This window comes from Camelina sativa, chromosome 2 (assembly GCF_000633955.1).
Source record: "Camelina sativa cultivar DH55 chromosome 2, Cs, whole genome shotgun sequence".
Taxonomy (NCBI): Eukaryota; Viridiplantae; Streptophyta; class Magnoliopsida; order Brassicales; family Brassicaceae; genus Camelina; species Camelina sativa.
In genome coordinates, this window is record NC_025686.1 from 28,253,344 (window position 1) to 28,268,593 (window position 15,250).

General features: G+C 37.8%; 4 protein-coding genes and 1 pseudogene across 8 annotated transcripts; 1 reads left to right on the forward strand and 4 right to left on the reverse strand.

Annotated features, from left to right (window-relative positions):
* Positions 3,385-6,448, reverse strand: LOC104744302 (putative pentatricopeptide repeat-containing protein At5g65820). Of its 2 annotated transcripts, XM_010465334.1 has the most exons (4): positions 4,261-6,448; positions 4,053-4,162; positions 3,909-3,955; positions 3,385-3,812 (listed from the first exon to the last, which is right to left on the reverse strand). In XM_010465334.1, the coding sequence occupies exon 1, from the start codon at positions 6,420-6,422 to the stop codon at positions 4,536-4,538; it is 1,887 nt and encodes a 628-aa protein (XP_010463636.1). In that variant the 5' UTR covers positions 6,423-6,448; the 3' UTR covers positions 3,385-3,812; positions 3,909-3,955; positions 4,053-4,162; positions 4,261-4,535. The 2 variants fall into 2 exon arrangements, with proteins under 2 accessions (XP_010463636.1, XP_010463642.1); XM_010465340.1 differs by lacking the exon at positions 4,053-4,162.
* LOC104744319 (inactive LRR receptor-like serine/threonine-protein kinase BIR2) lies at positions 7,060-8,437 on the reverse strand. The gene has a single exon (XM_010465350.2). It carries the CDS (start codon positions 8,115-8,117, stop codon positions 7,281-7,283), a length of 837 nt encoding a protein of 278 aa, XP_010463652.1. The 5' UTR covers positions 8,118-8,437; the 3' UTR covers positions 7,060-7,280.
* LOC104744328 (thioredoxin-like protein AAED1, chloroplastic) lies at positions 8,853-10,857 on the reverse strand. Its single transcript, XM_010465362.2, has 7 exons — positions 10,477-10,857; positions 10,333-10,379; positions 10,118-10,232; positions 9,559-9,603; positions 9,406-9,465; positions 9,219-9,314; positions 8,853-9,111 (listed from the first exon to the last, which is right to left on the reverse strand). The coding sequence occupies exons 1-7, from the start codon at positions 10,789-10,791 to the stop codon at positions 8,992-8,994; spliced, it is 798 nt and encodes a 265-aa protein (XP_010463664.1). The 5' UTR covers positions 10,792-10,857; the 3' UTR covers positions 8,853-8,991.
* On the forward strand, positions 11,000-12,338 carry LOC109127162 (annotated as a pseudogene).
* LOC104744337 (protein arginine N-methyltransferase 2-like) lies at positions 12,622-14,116 on the reverse strand. Of its 4 annotated transcripts, none has more exons than XM_010465373.1 (2): positions 14,074-14,116; positions 12,622-13,766 (listed from the first exon to the last, which is right to left on the reverse strand). In XM_010465373.1, exon 2 carries the CDS (start codon positions 13,741-13,743, stop codon positions 12,766-12,768), a length of 978 nt encoding a protein of 325 aa, XP_010463675.1. In that variant the 5' UTR covers positions 13,744-13,766; positions 14,074-14,116; the 3' UTR covers positions 12,622-12,765. The 4 variants fall into 4 exon arrangements, with proteins under 4 accessions (XP_010463675.1, XP_010463701.1, XP_010463692.1 ...); XM_010465399.2 differs by having other exon boundaries at positions 14,069-14,116; XM_010465390.2 differs by lacking the exon at positions 14,074-14,116 and adding an exon at positions 13,918-14,062.

Genomic DNA, 15,250 nt, shown 5'->3' on the forward strand with positions numbered 1-15,250 from the left:
CCCTAAACCCTAAACTCAAAAACCACAACCCTAAACCCTAACACCTAAACTCAAATACCACAACCCTAAACCCTAAACCCTAACCCCTAAACTCAAATACCACAACTCTAAACCCTAAACTCAAAAACCACAACCCTCAACCCAAAAACCACAACCCTAAACCCAAACACCACAACCCTAAACCCTAAACCCTAAACCCTAAACCCAAAAACTACAACCCTAAACCCTAAACCATAAACCCTAAACCCTAAACCCAAAACCCACAACCATAAACCCTATACCCAAAAACTACAACCCTAACCCTAAACCATAAACCCTAAACCATAAACCCTAAACCCTAAACCCTAAACACTAAACCCTAAACCCTAACCCCTAAACTCAAAAACCACAACTCTAAACCCTAAATTTAAAAACCACAACCCTAAACCCTAAACTCAAACCCTAAACCCTAAACCTTAATCCTTAAACCCTAAAACCCTACTCTAAAACCAAAACCTTAAACCCTAAAACCCTAAATTGAAGAATCAAGCGTTGAGGCAACGTCGTTTGTTGGCGGTCCGACGGTACTTCGGCGGCGGTCCGGCGGTGGCCCGGCGGTGGTCCGGCGATTCTCTGACGGTTTTCCGGCGGTTCTCCGGCGGTCTCCGGCGGTGGCCCGGCGGTAGTGGTTGGAGGAAATCTAAACCCTAAGAGATAGTACATTGAGAACCCTAGTGGTAATAATGGTAAAGAGGTGGTGGCCGCCGAAGAACCGCCGGAGGTGGTGACGCCGGAGGTGGTGGCGATGGCAGGTGGTCAGAAGATGGTGGTGGTGATGAAAGATAGTGAAGGGGTAAAAATTGGTATTATACATATAATATAGAGTATATAATCAATACATAGTTAGTATAGTTAGTTATTAAATTATAGAATTTTTTTTGGTCATACAACCCAATTCCCCTTTTAATAATGTGGTTTTGTTTTTTTATTTGGTGTTTTTGTGCATTAAGTAGATTATAGTGAGAAGTTTTACAAATTTGTTAGTAATTAGTTGTGTTTATTTTGAAATTTGGTTTTGTATTTCATGTTTTTAAATTTCCTAAGTATAGGTTTTATTGTATATGTTGATTTGTGGTTGTAATTGTTTTTTTGGTTTTTTTTTTCCTTTCTTTTGTGTTTGGTTAGATTGATTGTTTATTGTATTTAACTCAATGTGTGAGGATTGTTTGTCAATGCTTTCCTCATTGGCTTACATTGGGAGTGTGAGTTTGTTAAATTTTTAATAATGTTTTCAAATTGCTTACATTTGGCTTTTTTATAACAAAAGGCAACATGTGGTGAAGGTAGTAAAATGCATAAATGGAGAGACATCCACTATATCGTGAGAATTTGATGAAAGACGGTGAGGGAAAACCTTTCAAGACGCAGATGGACTAACATCTTCTCTAAAGTTGTGACATCCCATTAGTTTTGGTGGAAACTACTTCGCCCATGACATCTAATAAGAGCAAAACCATATAGTTTAACATTTAATTTCCAGGAAAAATATACTATAGATGCAACAAAGTTGAGAAACTTTTCTATGATTATCTACATATTTGGAACTACAAAACTTAGACAACCCTGGGAGCTCCGTTCGCCAGCGACACTAACTCTTCATGAGTCCTTAAGCGGAAAAACTCTTTTGGAATAATACAGAAAGACTCTTCTACCTCTTCAAAAAAAAGTGGCTAGTGTGAACCGTATAGAAAAGTGGAAATCCGTCAATTTGAAATGGGTGTTGCTTCTAGTAACGTCAAAGGCGGATATTGTATACATAGCTCCATCACGCAGAGCATGTTCGAATTTAGGAAGGTGGGTGACGTAAATGGAGCCTTGCATCAAAGTAGATTGGAAAAGAGGGAAATATTAACAAAAGGGTAAGTACATAATTAAGAATGAATCAAGAGGAGAATGGAGATTGAGGGACCTTTTCATCAATGAATCAACACCCATGAGTTGTCCCACATTTTTTAACTTTTCGAGCAGGCTAGAAACGGAGAATCCTACCTAGGATTTTTTGGTACGAAGTTCATATTTGTTAGAAGAGAAGCGTAAGGCCAAGTGTAAGTTGAGGAAATGACTATAGCAAGATATCTATAGAAAACATTAGGAATATAGAAAACGCAAGGTGTTTAATATAAAAACCCTACATGGTTGTTTGCAAGGTGGAACGCAGGTTCCAAAAATATTTGAAACTATGTCTTCGTACACCTATACTTGGTTCTATAAAATTTCAGAGGAAGGTTATATTAAAGACTAACCGAAACAGCTGATCTAGAATACTTGAGAGAGATCTCTTGTTCATCGGAGTTGAACCGGTGGGCATTGATCAACCTACTACGCTTACTATAGACTTTGTCTCAAGTGAATACAACTTGGCCACCGCTTTTATTTTATCGTCTTTGATCTTGGTAGAGTCGCAGAACCATATCTCCAAACCATGTGCGTGAAAACACTATATAGGCGAAGACTGACATGTCTATCTACGAATGTAGCTTTAGGTTAAGAGTATATTTGTAAAATAATAAAGAATTCTAATGGAGAATTAGCTACCAAACCCAAAATAGTCGAAGATATCAAAAGACTCTCTTTATTCTAGTATCGAAATTAACTTATAAGAACAAATAAATCGCTAAGAGGAGTAGAACAGAGCAATCCTTGTGTTCTGTGGCCGACCAAGAGACGAAAACCCACGTCGCTGTCAAATATTAAGATTGTTGCCTCCTGTAATCAACTGAAAACAGATGGTTACTTAATCCTGGAGATTTAACAGCTTAATATGAAATCTGCTACGCCTGAATTTCACTCAAAAAAAAGAAGAAAACACAGCGAAGATATATAGGAGGCAGGGAAATTATTTTATATAAGAGAAGGACTTACGACAATTTAAGGAAGAAGTAGTGGACTATGACTGACGACAATTTAAGGAAGAAGTAGTGGACTGTCCATTAAATCAGAGAAGATCGAAGAACATAATTAGCAGTTACGAACGAAACTGTTCAATTGCTAGCATTATAGTAATATTCTAAAATAGTTAGTATTAAAAAGACATATATAGATTTATAGAACAATTAAAAATAAATATTATCTCAAACAAAATAATTTTTTAAAAGAAGTATAACAATAATTTTATTATTATATTATATTTTTTTTTTAAAATGTTAATCCGTGCGTTAAGCACGGAATATCTTCTAGTAGATATTAAGAGCCATGTGCATTGTCACATCCCTAACTTTGTAATTTTTTATAAACAAAAAGTTTTTTATTATCTAATTAGCAGTTTTGTTATTTTGCCTTTTTATCTAAAAATCACATTTCTCACTTTTTCATCACCACTGTCTCTCTCACTCAATCTTTGTGTGCTTTTTTTTTTGTTTCCTCCGACGACGTTGAGAAATCCTCAAAATCTCCGGCGATGGGTGGTTGTGTCTCCTAAATCCGAGCGATAAAACCTTCTCTTCTCAGCTCAATGCCTCCATCTTAAGCCACCATTTCGTTAAGCTAACTTCAACTACTTATGGTCTTCTCAATCTCGACTCTTCTTCACATTCTCTTCCTCCGCCTCCTTCCTCCTCCGCTACCTCCGCTATATCTCCGATGACTCCGCCTGACATAAACATATGTGTTTGATTCATATAATCAAACACATATGTTTGATTATATGAATCAGAAAGGTATGGAATGCCGACCAGGCCAAGACTCAATCTTCTGGAAGTAATCGACAGGCACTACACCATCAATGCCTTCAGTCAAAATCACTTTGTTGTCTGACATGTAGAACGCAATCCCATCTGGATATATATTCACAAGCTGAAATGTTGAATCTCTGATGGACAACATCACTAAATTTTAAGACACAGAATCAAGGTCTCATGCTAGAGTAATACCTTCAAGAGCTTTCTTCATGTCGAGGAAGATCAAAACATCAACATTCCTTCTCATATGCAATCATGTAAATTTGGAATCAGATAAATGTGCATATGCAATCATAAAGCAGAAACAACAACAACAATAGGATATAAAAATCTAACCACTAATCACTTTAAGCCACAAGAGAAGTGAACATGCATTCTATTCATGCGCTTTAAGCCTGATGCTAAGATGGATTCCAAATTCTTCCTATAAGTTCCATGTACACACACTGCCATTACAGAAATTTCTAATTAACACGAGCAACTAACTATGCGAGTCATATACATAAATAACAGAAGAAATCACAAGTATGTGTCCTACTAGTACCTGGAGCTTCTTCTGGTGACAGTATTGGTTTAAGTAACTTTTCAGACTCTACCGTCTGCGCACAGAGACAATTGGAAAGGTCTCAGCTTTCAACACAAAAGATGAAAAAGACACACTAGTTTCATCTCTTTCGAGGTATTTGATTTTTTTTTGTTCTTCAAATCTCTTGTTGTTCATCGGACTACTTGATAACAACCACCAGAGTGCTTCGTTCTCAATCATAAATTGAAGTGTTACACTGAACCAAAAAAGAAAAAATGGTCATTCGGTATTCTTTATTGAGTCCTCTGTTTCTTCTTCCCTTCTTTTTGAGATTTAGCTTTCTCGGTCAAATCTTGCACTCCCCTTCTCTTATACATCTTAAAACTCATCTCTCTCTCAAATGCCATATTCCTCACCTTCTCTGTAATCTCTGCAGCGAATTCTCTATTATACAGTTTCTTCAACCCCTTCATAAGTTTACCAAATGTGTCTGGTTGCGGCATGAAGTCCATCTCCATCATTTCAAGACAATAAGAACACGCCTCCTTTTCATAACCTTTTGAGAACAAGGCATGGATCCATATTGTCCAAGACGATACGGTCAGCTCGCAAGACCCTTTACTTGAGATGCAACTCCAAACATCTTTCGCCGTTTCCAGCTTCTCGTCTCTTAACAGGGTATTTAGCAATGACTTCAGAGTTTTGTATTGAGAAACGGAGAACAATCCTCTAGTTACCATTTCTTTAAAGTGATCAGATGCTTCGAGTAAATTACCTTGGCTTGTTAAACCATCGATCATAATAACAAACGAATCTGCTCCAGGACTCAACCCGTTTGTTTTCATTTCGTTCCATAATCGAAGAGCTTCCTTAACTTCTCCTAGTTTACAAGCCAATCTGATGACGATATTGTAAACGCCAAGATCAGCATAATACCCTATCTGCTTCATCTTCTCCATCATCTCCAAACACTCTTCAAATTTTTCTTTCTTCTCAAGAGTCGCCATGATATACATATAGGTGAGTTGGCACGGGATGAGCCCTTTCTTAATCATATCGTCTAACACAACATAACACTTGTCAATTCTTCCACATTTGCAAAACCCATTAACTAATGAAGTGTAAGTCACAACATCAGCCTCACATTCATACATCTCCATCTCAACAAACACCTTCATCGCCTCCTCCATTCTATCCACCTTACATAATCCTTGGATCAAAACAGTGTAACAGTTCACATTCGGTTCAAACCCACTTCTTCTCATATCTTTCAAAAGATCATAAGCATCTGCTATTTTACCAGCATTAGCATACCCACTTAACAAGTTGGTATAATCAACAATGTCAGGCTCAAACCCAGCTTCTTTCATCTGAACCAAAACATGTTTAGCTTCCATCATCTTCCCTTCCTTACACCAACCATACAACAACGAATTAAAATATCTCAAATTCGACGGAAACCGTAATCTCATATCCTCGAAAAGCTTCGCAGCATCTTTAACACTACCGTGCTTACACAAAGCATCAAGCAAACACCCGAATACATACTCATCATGTTCTAAACCAAACTTAGGCATTTCGTCGAGCACCTCAATAGCTTTCTTAACCACAACCGCCGACGGAAACCTCTGAACCAAAACCAAAAACAATTCAGGTCCAATCAATTGAGGATTCTCCTTCCTCATCTCTTCGATTAAACCCCAAACGGATCCAAATTGACGCATTTTACTCAAAACTCTCACCATCGATTTATACACTTCGATAGTGTGAGAGTAACCAGGCTGCTTCGCCGCCCAGACGAAGAATCTGTAACCTAGATTCCCAGCATCACCACAACGACTCAAAACCCGTTCGATTAAACCGGGTCGGAGTTGAACACCGGATTCGTTAAGCGCGAGTTCCAACTTCGGAACCCTAGAATGAAATTTCCGAAGAATCCTGTATGATTTCTCGACATCACTCGCGAATTCATCGTATTTGGAGTTCTTCGTGCGATCGTTGTTGCTCTTCTCGAGACAGACTAAACCAATCCCGTTGCTTCTCCGGAAATTATCTTCGAGAGCTTTAGAAACGTGAAAACTTCTTTGGATTAAGTCAAAGCGAGACTTTAATTGAGAAGAAGGTAAGAAAATTTGGCGTTTGCTGAGAAAAAACTCGACTATCGGAGAGAATCTATGCATCTCATAAACGGTAACAGCATTTTATGAATTTGTCCATCGGCTTCACGCATGTTCTTGTTCGCCCACAACTAAAGAGCGACGTCGTTTAGTCAAAAATAAGAATTCGGATCTGGGCCATATGTCTGGTGGGCTTTATTCAGCGCTTGTTAGGCCTGTTGAAGTAATTGGCGCCACTAAGCTGAGATATCTCAATAAAATTAATGCATTATTATTATCATTGAACAACTTAAACCAAAGATCTCTTCTTCTTCTTTTTGTTTGGGTCAAAGATCACTTCTACTTATGGATGGTCATTAATTATGCTATGCAAACACCGAAGCACGGGCTCCAAGCCACCCCAACAAAACCCGGCCATAAATATGGATTTGTGATAAATAAAACGAGAAAGAGAAGGATCGGTCCATGATAACGTGGGTTCATAATTGTACTTGAACATTAAAAAGCTTGAAGTTCTCGAAGCAAGGTTTGACTAGCCTTTCGGCGCGACAAGTTAATGACTTTACTCTATTGCCCTTAATTAAGCCAATGATGTCATGATGACTACTAAGTAGTACAACATATCCAAACCAGCACAGGTCCAAGCCAATCCCGTTACAAATTACGGTCTCTCTAACAAAAAACTAAACAACACTTAAAATAAACATGCATACGAATACGATTATAGAAAATTAGAAACTGTAACAAATAAAACTTGTGTTTTTGTTAATACTATATGTACCCAAAGATTACCAAACATCTGTATTACTGTATATGATCAAAGCATCTAAAATAATTAAATCTCTCCTATTTTTGTATCATTAGCTTTTGATATTCAAGTGAAAGGAAAAAAAGAAAGACTAATAATGTGATTAAATTAAATTAGTAATCAGGCATAGAGTGACTAATCTTTCCTTCTTCTTCCTCCATCTTCTTCTCAGTGATCTTCAACCATATACAAACCCCAGTGAAGCTAATCACTAAGCTAGCGATTCCACTCCCAAGCCCAATCCCAACGATCGCCATTATCGACAATCCTTTGCTCTTCATCTCCTCCAACGGATACCCAAACAATTTCTTGTTCCCTGTAAACGAGCTCTCATTAAATCTCGGCAAGTTCCCATTCCTCATCGCCAGATTCGCCGGAATCTGACCGGATAATTTATTATCAGAGACATCGAACGCCGATAACCTCGCGAGACTCCCCAACTGCGACGGGATTTGGCCGGAGAGTTTGTTACCGTGAAGATCGATGACGTTTAAGTAAGCGCAGAGAGCTAGCTGCGGCGAGATTTCACCGGAGAGACGATTAGAGGAAAGGTTAAGAACAGCGAGGTTAACGAGGTACTGTAACTGTTGCGGGATCTCGCCGGAGATCTGGTTTGAAGACAGATCTAAGGATTGGAGATTTGTGCAATTAGAGAGGTACGGAGAGATTGAGCCACGGAGAGAGAGGTTCGTTAGTGAGAGTTTGTAAACCCTGCCGTTGTTGCAAGTGACTCCGTGGAGGGAAGAGGCGAAGCCGGTGCAAGGGTTTGAGAAGAAGGATTTTGTCCAGTTACGGAGGTTGTTCGCCGGATCTTCTAAACTCTGACGTAGATTCGTTAAGCATGACTCGTCGTTTGGGTCACCGGAGACTAAACGCCGTGCCGTTTCGAAATTTAGAAGGAGGAGGAGGAGGAAGAGTAACCGGTAACTAAACCGGTGATTAACCGGCATCGGAGATTTTTTTTTTTTTTTTTGGTTTCAAATAGGCTGAAGAAGAGCGAAAACTTATAAACTTGCCTTGTGACTTGTGTGTGATCGATCTTCTTCTTCGTCTTTCGGCCGGGTATTAATGCGCACGTTAGTTATGTTCTTGGGCTCTGCGCATTATAGAGATTTGGTAGATTACTAGATTAGTATGTATGTATGTGTCACTATTTTTGGTATTAAAATTTGATTTTAACAAAATTAGGTGCTTTATATTATTTACGATACAATAGTCACTTTCATAATTTGCGTTATAATCGTTTTTCAGCCTTTAAAATACTTTATATGGTAAGACCAAGGTTTCATGCTTATTCATGTCATACCGCATTTGCTATAAGGTATTGAATCCAGTAGTATTATAATGGTATGATTCGTATCGTCAAGATATTATTCTTTCTTTTTATTTTTTTCCCGACAAAATAATATTATCAGAAAGAATAGCTAAGAAAGAAGATTCATATCACAATCACAAAATAAGTACGTACAGATATGTTTTGTTTATATTGTTTAAAAAATGTGCTAATATATCCAACGTGCCAGAGTTTCAAATAATTACAACAAACGCATTTTCTATGCACTAACCAAAAAGACAAATTTTTATGCCAATAGCAAAACCAAACACTTGTCTTGTCTTACATTAGAAAAGACGTGTGGTTTGGTTTCAATGAATTGTCGACATCGTCAAAATCTAAAAGAGCGGAGAAGATTGGACTTGGGGACATATATATTGCTCTTTGTGTTGATACTTTATCCAAATTCCAAAATATAAGAAATATAGACAGACACTATTTCACTAGCTATACAGTGATTTTAAGTATTAGGACAAACAAATTAATCTGTTTCAAGCAACAGCGGTTTTGCAGCAGATATTGATAACATCATCGAGAGATGGATGATCTCCAGTGCCTTCGTCTTTTCGACCGTACAACAGCTTCTTGCCTCTGAATACAAACGTACCTCCCTGAGAAGAAGAGACATAACTTGAGGATCAAACCAAAAAAAAACAGACAACTTCATCTATAAAAATTCTTGTCTAGTGAAGAACTAAACAAACAAACAAAAAAGAACCTGTTGCAACACACTGCTTCTGTCTTCAGGAGTGGCTTTTATGGTGTAATTCTTTGTAGCTTCACGAATCTCTTTAAATCTTGAGAATACCTTTTTCTGCAATAATCGAAGTTTTTAATAATAATTCACAGTGAAACAATATATATACACAATCAAAACGGTAAAAAATGTCAGAGGTGGTTCATACACTAGCTGGATTGAAGAAAGTGCGGCCTAAACCGTAGTATAATCCAAGAACATCGTAGGCCTGCATATTTAAGAAAAGCCATCTCAAATTCAATCACTATCATAGCATAAATTAAAGACATCTAGAAAAACAAGGTATGTACGTTTAATTTACCTTGCGTTCAGGATCCGCATAGAGACATTCCATGGGAAAAGGTAACTAAAACAATGAAAAACATTACTATTAATTAGACTCACTATCTCTGTTGAGCGATAACGTATTGGCATGCGTTATGAATTCATCACAGGAGAAACTCCTACTTCTCTAAAGAGTTGGCAACTTTGCTATTACGGTTTATGGTATTTCTGATATAATGCAATGAGCCTCCAAAAGTACAGTATATAATAAAGCGATGAGAATACTTAAATGGAGGATGACATCAAGCTAAATTTTCCCTGTATCTCTTAGATCACTCACCCACTTCTCATGTTCACATTAGGCTTACAAAGAGCAAGCAAGAAACAATTATTTTAATGAATTGTAGCACTAAAGACTTGGTTTGGTCTCATCCTCGACTCATGAATTTGGAGGTACATATCATCAGAGCGGAAAAACACTAGATATGCAAAGCTAACATAACGTAGATACCAAGAATAGCATATCCATCACCATGAGCTTACTAAGTTGGAATTATATATTTTAAAGAAAAAGGAGAAAGATTTATATACTATACCCGAGTAGCAAGTATACGAGCTTTATCAGGAGTTCCAACACCAACAGCTATCAATTTAACACCAGCTGCATCAAATCTCGGTTTAGCCTCTTTCAAAGCAGTAGCAAGTTCCCAACTTCCATATAAAAAAAAAAGAAACCAAATTCATTTATCAGTTCAGTGGTTCTACTAAACACTTGCAACAAATCAATCAATCAATCAATCAATCAATTTACCAGCAAACGCATCCGAAATGCCTCAAAAGCACAACAGCAGCGATTCCCTGAGTATATACATATAAAACACACAATTCATCAAACGCTAATATCTGAAAAAGAATCAAAAGAAGTCATCTTTATATGGATTCGATTATAACATACATCGTTCTGATCCCAGAGATCACTGAATTGCACACGCTGGCCAGAAGCAGTGAAGATGGAGACATCGCCGAGAATCTCACCGATATCTTCTCTGTAATCAGGGATGGAATCGGTGGCTCCAGTGGCAGCTCTAGAGGAAAACATGCGGTGTCTAAAGATCGGAGAAACGGAAGTGTAATTGGATTTTAATCTGGTAAAAGGAACAGAAGCAATCGGAGATGATGGTAACTGAGAGAAGGGTTTCGAGCATCTATGAGAAACAGAGGAAGAAATGAGTGGCATGGAACTTGGAGATCGTAGAGAGAGCATCGCCATTGGTGAGAGTCAGAAATCAAAAAAGTTATGAACTTTAGTTTTGGTTTATGGCACAGTGAAGGAGACGAGAGGAATAAGATTTAGAACCCCACGTGGCGAAGAAAGGACCGAGTAGTATGCCGACGTTTGTTTTAGTAATGAGCCCATCTTTATATTTTAGGCCCAATTCAAAGATACAAGTCCAATAAAACAAAATACGAAAATTGCAATGTTGTTTTCGGTTTTTCTCACTTTGCCCCCAATTGTTCGTCTTCCGTGTATGATCCGCCATGAGTACACGGCCGAGAGTTGTCACGGAGATCGTCTTATAATAAGCAGTAAGCGAACGAAGACCTCGACCGAATGGAGAAGAAGGAAACTCATTGCAGATACCAATTGATCTTGTTTTGGCGATACTCTCAACACTGCCGGCGAAATCTCTTGCGGCTTGTCGTTGCGTGTCGAAGCTTTGGTGCTCTTTAATCAGCCGTCCAGATTTCACGGAGTTGTTCTTGACCAGATCTGTGCATCGCCCGCAACTATTGTTCATCTGCCGAAACGCTTCCCAACTCTTCTTCTTCTCGTCACCACAACATCAAAATCCAAATAAGAAGAACTCGTCCGCCGATTCTCTTGTGAGTTTCCCCTTTTCCTGTCACATCTCTCGTCCTATCAATGGCTTGGTTTGTCTTAGATATGAGGAAACAAAAACAAATGAAACGGTAAGAGTGATATGTAATCCTAGCCGACGACGCGGAGTGGGTTTAGAAGCTTTTTAGTGTATGAACCGATTGAGAAACAGTTCAAGGTATTGTTGTCTTATGGAGATGATGAGCAGCTAGTTCTAACTTTAGGAACTGGAGATTGAATGTTCCAAGCCTCATGATATTGATCAATTGTCATCTGAGATATGCATCAACGGTGTTCTCTATTATCCAGCTACCGAGATCTCTTCAACGGATGACATAATCGTTTGCTTTGATGTTAGCTCTGAGAAGTTTAGGTTTATTACAGCCATGAGAGATTTTATTAAAGCAGCACATGATGGAACTCTGATCAACTACAATGGTAAATTAGCGTCGTTTTGTTAAAAGAACAAGTGAAAGCATCGAATTGTGGGTTCTACAAGATGTGGAAAAGCAAGAATGTATTAAGCATACGTACATATTATGTTGTCGAAATGAAATTATGTTGTCGCGGTGCTTTTATACTGTGCCTTTCTATGTCTTCTACTTCAATATCGAGAAACAAACGATGAGAAGAGCTGTGATACGAGGAATGAAAGTGCTTCACGATCACAAAGTATCCACCTATTTGGACCATGTAGAAAACGTTAAGCCTATCCTTATGTTTTAGTTAGGATTTTTTTTGTTTCTTTGAGATATTTTGTAACAGAGCTAGTCCGTGCTCTTGGCTCCTATTCTCATGGCTATGGGATCTTATTACTGTTCTTATCTTTTTGGATGTATGTTAATATTAGGATTCAACAACTTCGGAAGATTCTGATGTATGGGATCTTATTACTGTTTTGGATGTATGTTAATGTTAAAGATTCAAGTTCGTCAGAAGATTCTGATGTATGGGATGATCATTGTACTCTGATTTTGGGTGTATGTTAGGTTTTGATCCAAAAAATAGCATTGATTCACAAATAATTTTCTGAAATTGCTAACAAAATGTAATCTGCTAAACAAGATACTCCCCAAGCTATATACTCAAAACAGAGGTACATTATCTTTGGTGGGTTCAACATATGGTTGTCAATAAAATGTAGGTTGGCAAACATACATGTCTGAAAATTTTGTAGATGTACACAACACCATAAATTATATAGGATCGTCAATAAAAATGAGTCTAACACAGATTCTACTTCGATTCAGTGACAACTAAACTCACAAAATTATCAGTAATGTTGACAAAAATTTAGCTTAACGAGTAAAAAAAAAAGTACAACAAAATATCACAAAGTTTGCTATAAATTTAACAAAACTTGGTTCAGTCACTAAACTGACAAACAGGGAGATAATAAGTATCAAGCTGCCAATACTTTTGCTTGACACCTTCCCAAACATCATCCCCAAGGCAATCCTTAACCGGCAATGGAATCAACTGAGTGCTAAACCCTAAATTCTCAATCTCCAAAGTCACCAAATTGCAATACACCACATGAAAAAACGCATTACTCCCACAAAACCCATTGAAATACGAATAAACCCCATCAGGCTTCAACAACTTGGGAAGATTCTGATGAAACTCTCTCAAATCTTCATAATACTCTCCATAAGTATCAAAAAAGATCCCATCAAAACGATCATCAAGCTTATCAAGAACATCTTGCCACCTTCCAAAAACAATCTCCACATTCTCTTTCTCTCCCCAACCAGATTCAATCATACGCTTATACACCTCAGGATGAGCTTCGATGATCGTGTGTTTACTCGGACCATACTGTTGTATCGCTGTATCCACAAGTCCCATACCGAATCCAACGTTTAAAATGTGACCACCGCTGATACAAATCGCTTTAGCGTGAGCTTCCATTAATGGTTTTTCCCAAGCCATCATCACACCTTTGCTTTCACTATCCATGATCTTGTCTTCACTGAAACTAACACGATCTTGAAGATACTCTTGGTTAGAGTACTCCTTCTTGGTTTGGTTTCTTGCGATTGTTCCTAAGATTAGCTCTGATTGGATCCCCGTTTTGAGAAGAAGATCAAAGGCTTCTTGGTGTCCTTCTTCCATGGCGAAGTCTCCTGCTGAGAGATTCGACGGAGTTAAAGCGTTCCACGGAGCTCCGGCTTCGAGTAACGCCGTTACTATCTCTGCGTTTCCGATTTTAGCGGCGTGCATTAACGGAGTTAGACCATCGTTGTCGAAATGTGTGACGTCGGCTCCGGAGTTTATTAAAGTTTGGACCTTTTTCAAGTCGTTGGATTTAGCAGCTAAACATAGCTGATCTGCTTCTTCCATGGGCTTTGATTGTGTGAAGCCGTCTGAACAAAACGAAGCAAAACATTTAATTAGAAATTGAAATACAAAATTTGTAGAGCATAAGTTAGGATCTATGAGAAGCAAAATCAAATTCAAAAAAGAAGGTATTTTTAAGGCTCAGACACGCACAAAAGAAGCATCATGAAACATTACAAGAGTTTTTATTTTAGGTCACTCGAGTAAGTTTCAGCATCGAGAAATGTTGTTGTCATCACCGCCTTAATAAACAGGAATGTGGAAGATGATGAAACGGAATTAAAAATTGACAAGAAATAGACATTGAGAAGATGAAGTTGTGGGTTACTTTGCCTTTTTGATGCAGAGTGGTGGACTCGAGGGAGAGAATGCGAAATAAAAAGTGGTGTCTATTTGGCGAGTTTATATATATATATAAATGTGTCGGCGAAATTAGAGTTAGGGTTTGATTGGACCTTTATGGGCTTATGACTGATTTAAGTTGGTACTTTAATGGGCTTATTTCTGGACAATATAGATCCAGCCAACTTCAGCATCATAATGGAAAATGAATCATTCAATATAAATCCATGACTCCATTATACCACAAGATTAAGACCTGATTTTGTCCCACACAATCGATAAAATTGGAATGAGAATGACAGAAACTCCATCTTTTTTATAGTTTAAAGAGCAATGTTACGTCACGATGATAGCAATGTTACGTCACTTCCATATTTTTTAATAATTTAAAGATAGCAATGTTAAATCACTTTGTTTAATACAGGAACTTGTTCCACACTTTTTACCAAAGGAACTTATTTCGTGACGTTAGGGACACTAAAGTTCAGGTTTGAGTATTAAGTTATAGGAATCTCGGCCAGACTTAATCGAGTAAGTAATCATAGTCTTGTCAGTAAGACACATGAGGCATATGGACGGTGAACCAGTAAACAATTTTGACAAATGTCCTTTAAAGTCCATTGCTCTTTTGGGACTTAATAAAATATCCAAATGCTTAGATGTTATTGACTTGCCATTACAAATGGAATCAAATGAACCGACTCGTGGTACATCATGAGCCGCTTCACTTCTTCCATTTGTAATGGATCATTAGCCAAACCCACAAGACATGTCTTCTTGGCTACGGTAAGTTCATAAATCTTTCACTTGTTCCCATAAAGTTGTCATTATGGATGGAAGAAAGTGATTCCGAGTCGAGATGTATCTACTCAAAAGATGTATCAGCTCAAAAGATGCATCATGACCCGATTTCACTTTCTTCCATCTGTAATAGATAGTGGGTTTTGCAGATCATTGGCCAAACAAATCAAAACTCGCCTTTATATGTACAGCTAACAACAAAACTAAAACGGAACTGATAAAAAAAATTTGGAAAAAACAAAATATAGATATTAGAGAAGAGAGCTCATATTCTATGGGTGTATAATGAGTCTATCATGCCCAGAAACTGAGCAGATCAGAATTTTTAATTCTTATTGTTTATAATCACCGCTCTCTTCTCTTCTCC

Coding starts and splice junctions, on each gene's coding strand:
- LOC104744302 (XM_010465340.1), bottom strand. CDS start 6,422: ATGCATAGATTCTCTCCGATAGTCGAGTTTTTTCTCAGCAAACGCCAA.
- LOC104744319 (XM_010465350.2), bottom strand. CDS start 8,117: ATGCCGGTTAATCACCGGTTTAGTTACCGGTTACTCTTCCTCCTCCTC.
- LOC104744328 (XM_010465362.2), bottom strand. CDS start 10,791: ATGGCGATGCTCTCTCTACGATCTCCAAGTTCCATGCCACTCATTTCT. Junction 10,380..10,476: donor ATCTCTGGGATCAGAACGAT/GTATGTTATAAT, acceptor GTATATACTCAG/GGAATCGCTGCTGTTGTGCT. Junction 9,315..9,405: donor CTTTCTTCAATCCAGCTAGT/GTATGAACCACC, acceptor CGATTATTGCAG/AAAAAGGTATTCTCAAGATT.
- LOC104744337 (XM_010465373.1), bottom strand. CDS start 13,743: ATGGAAGAAGCAGATCAGCTATGTTTAGCTGCTAAATCCAACGACTTG.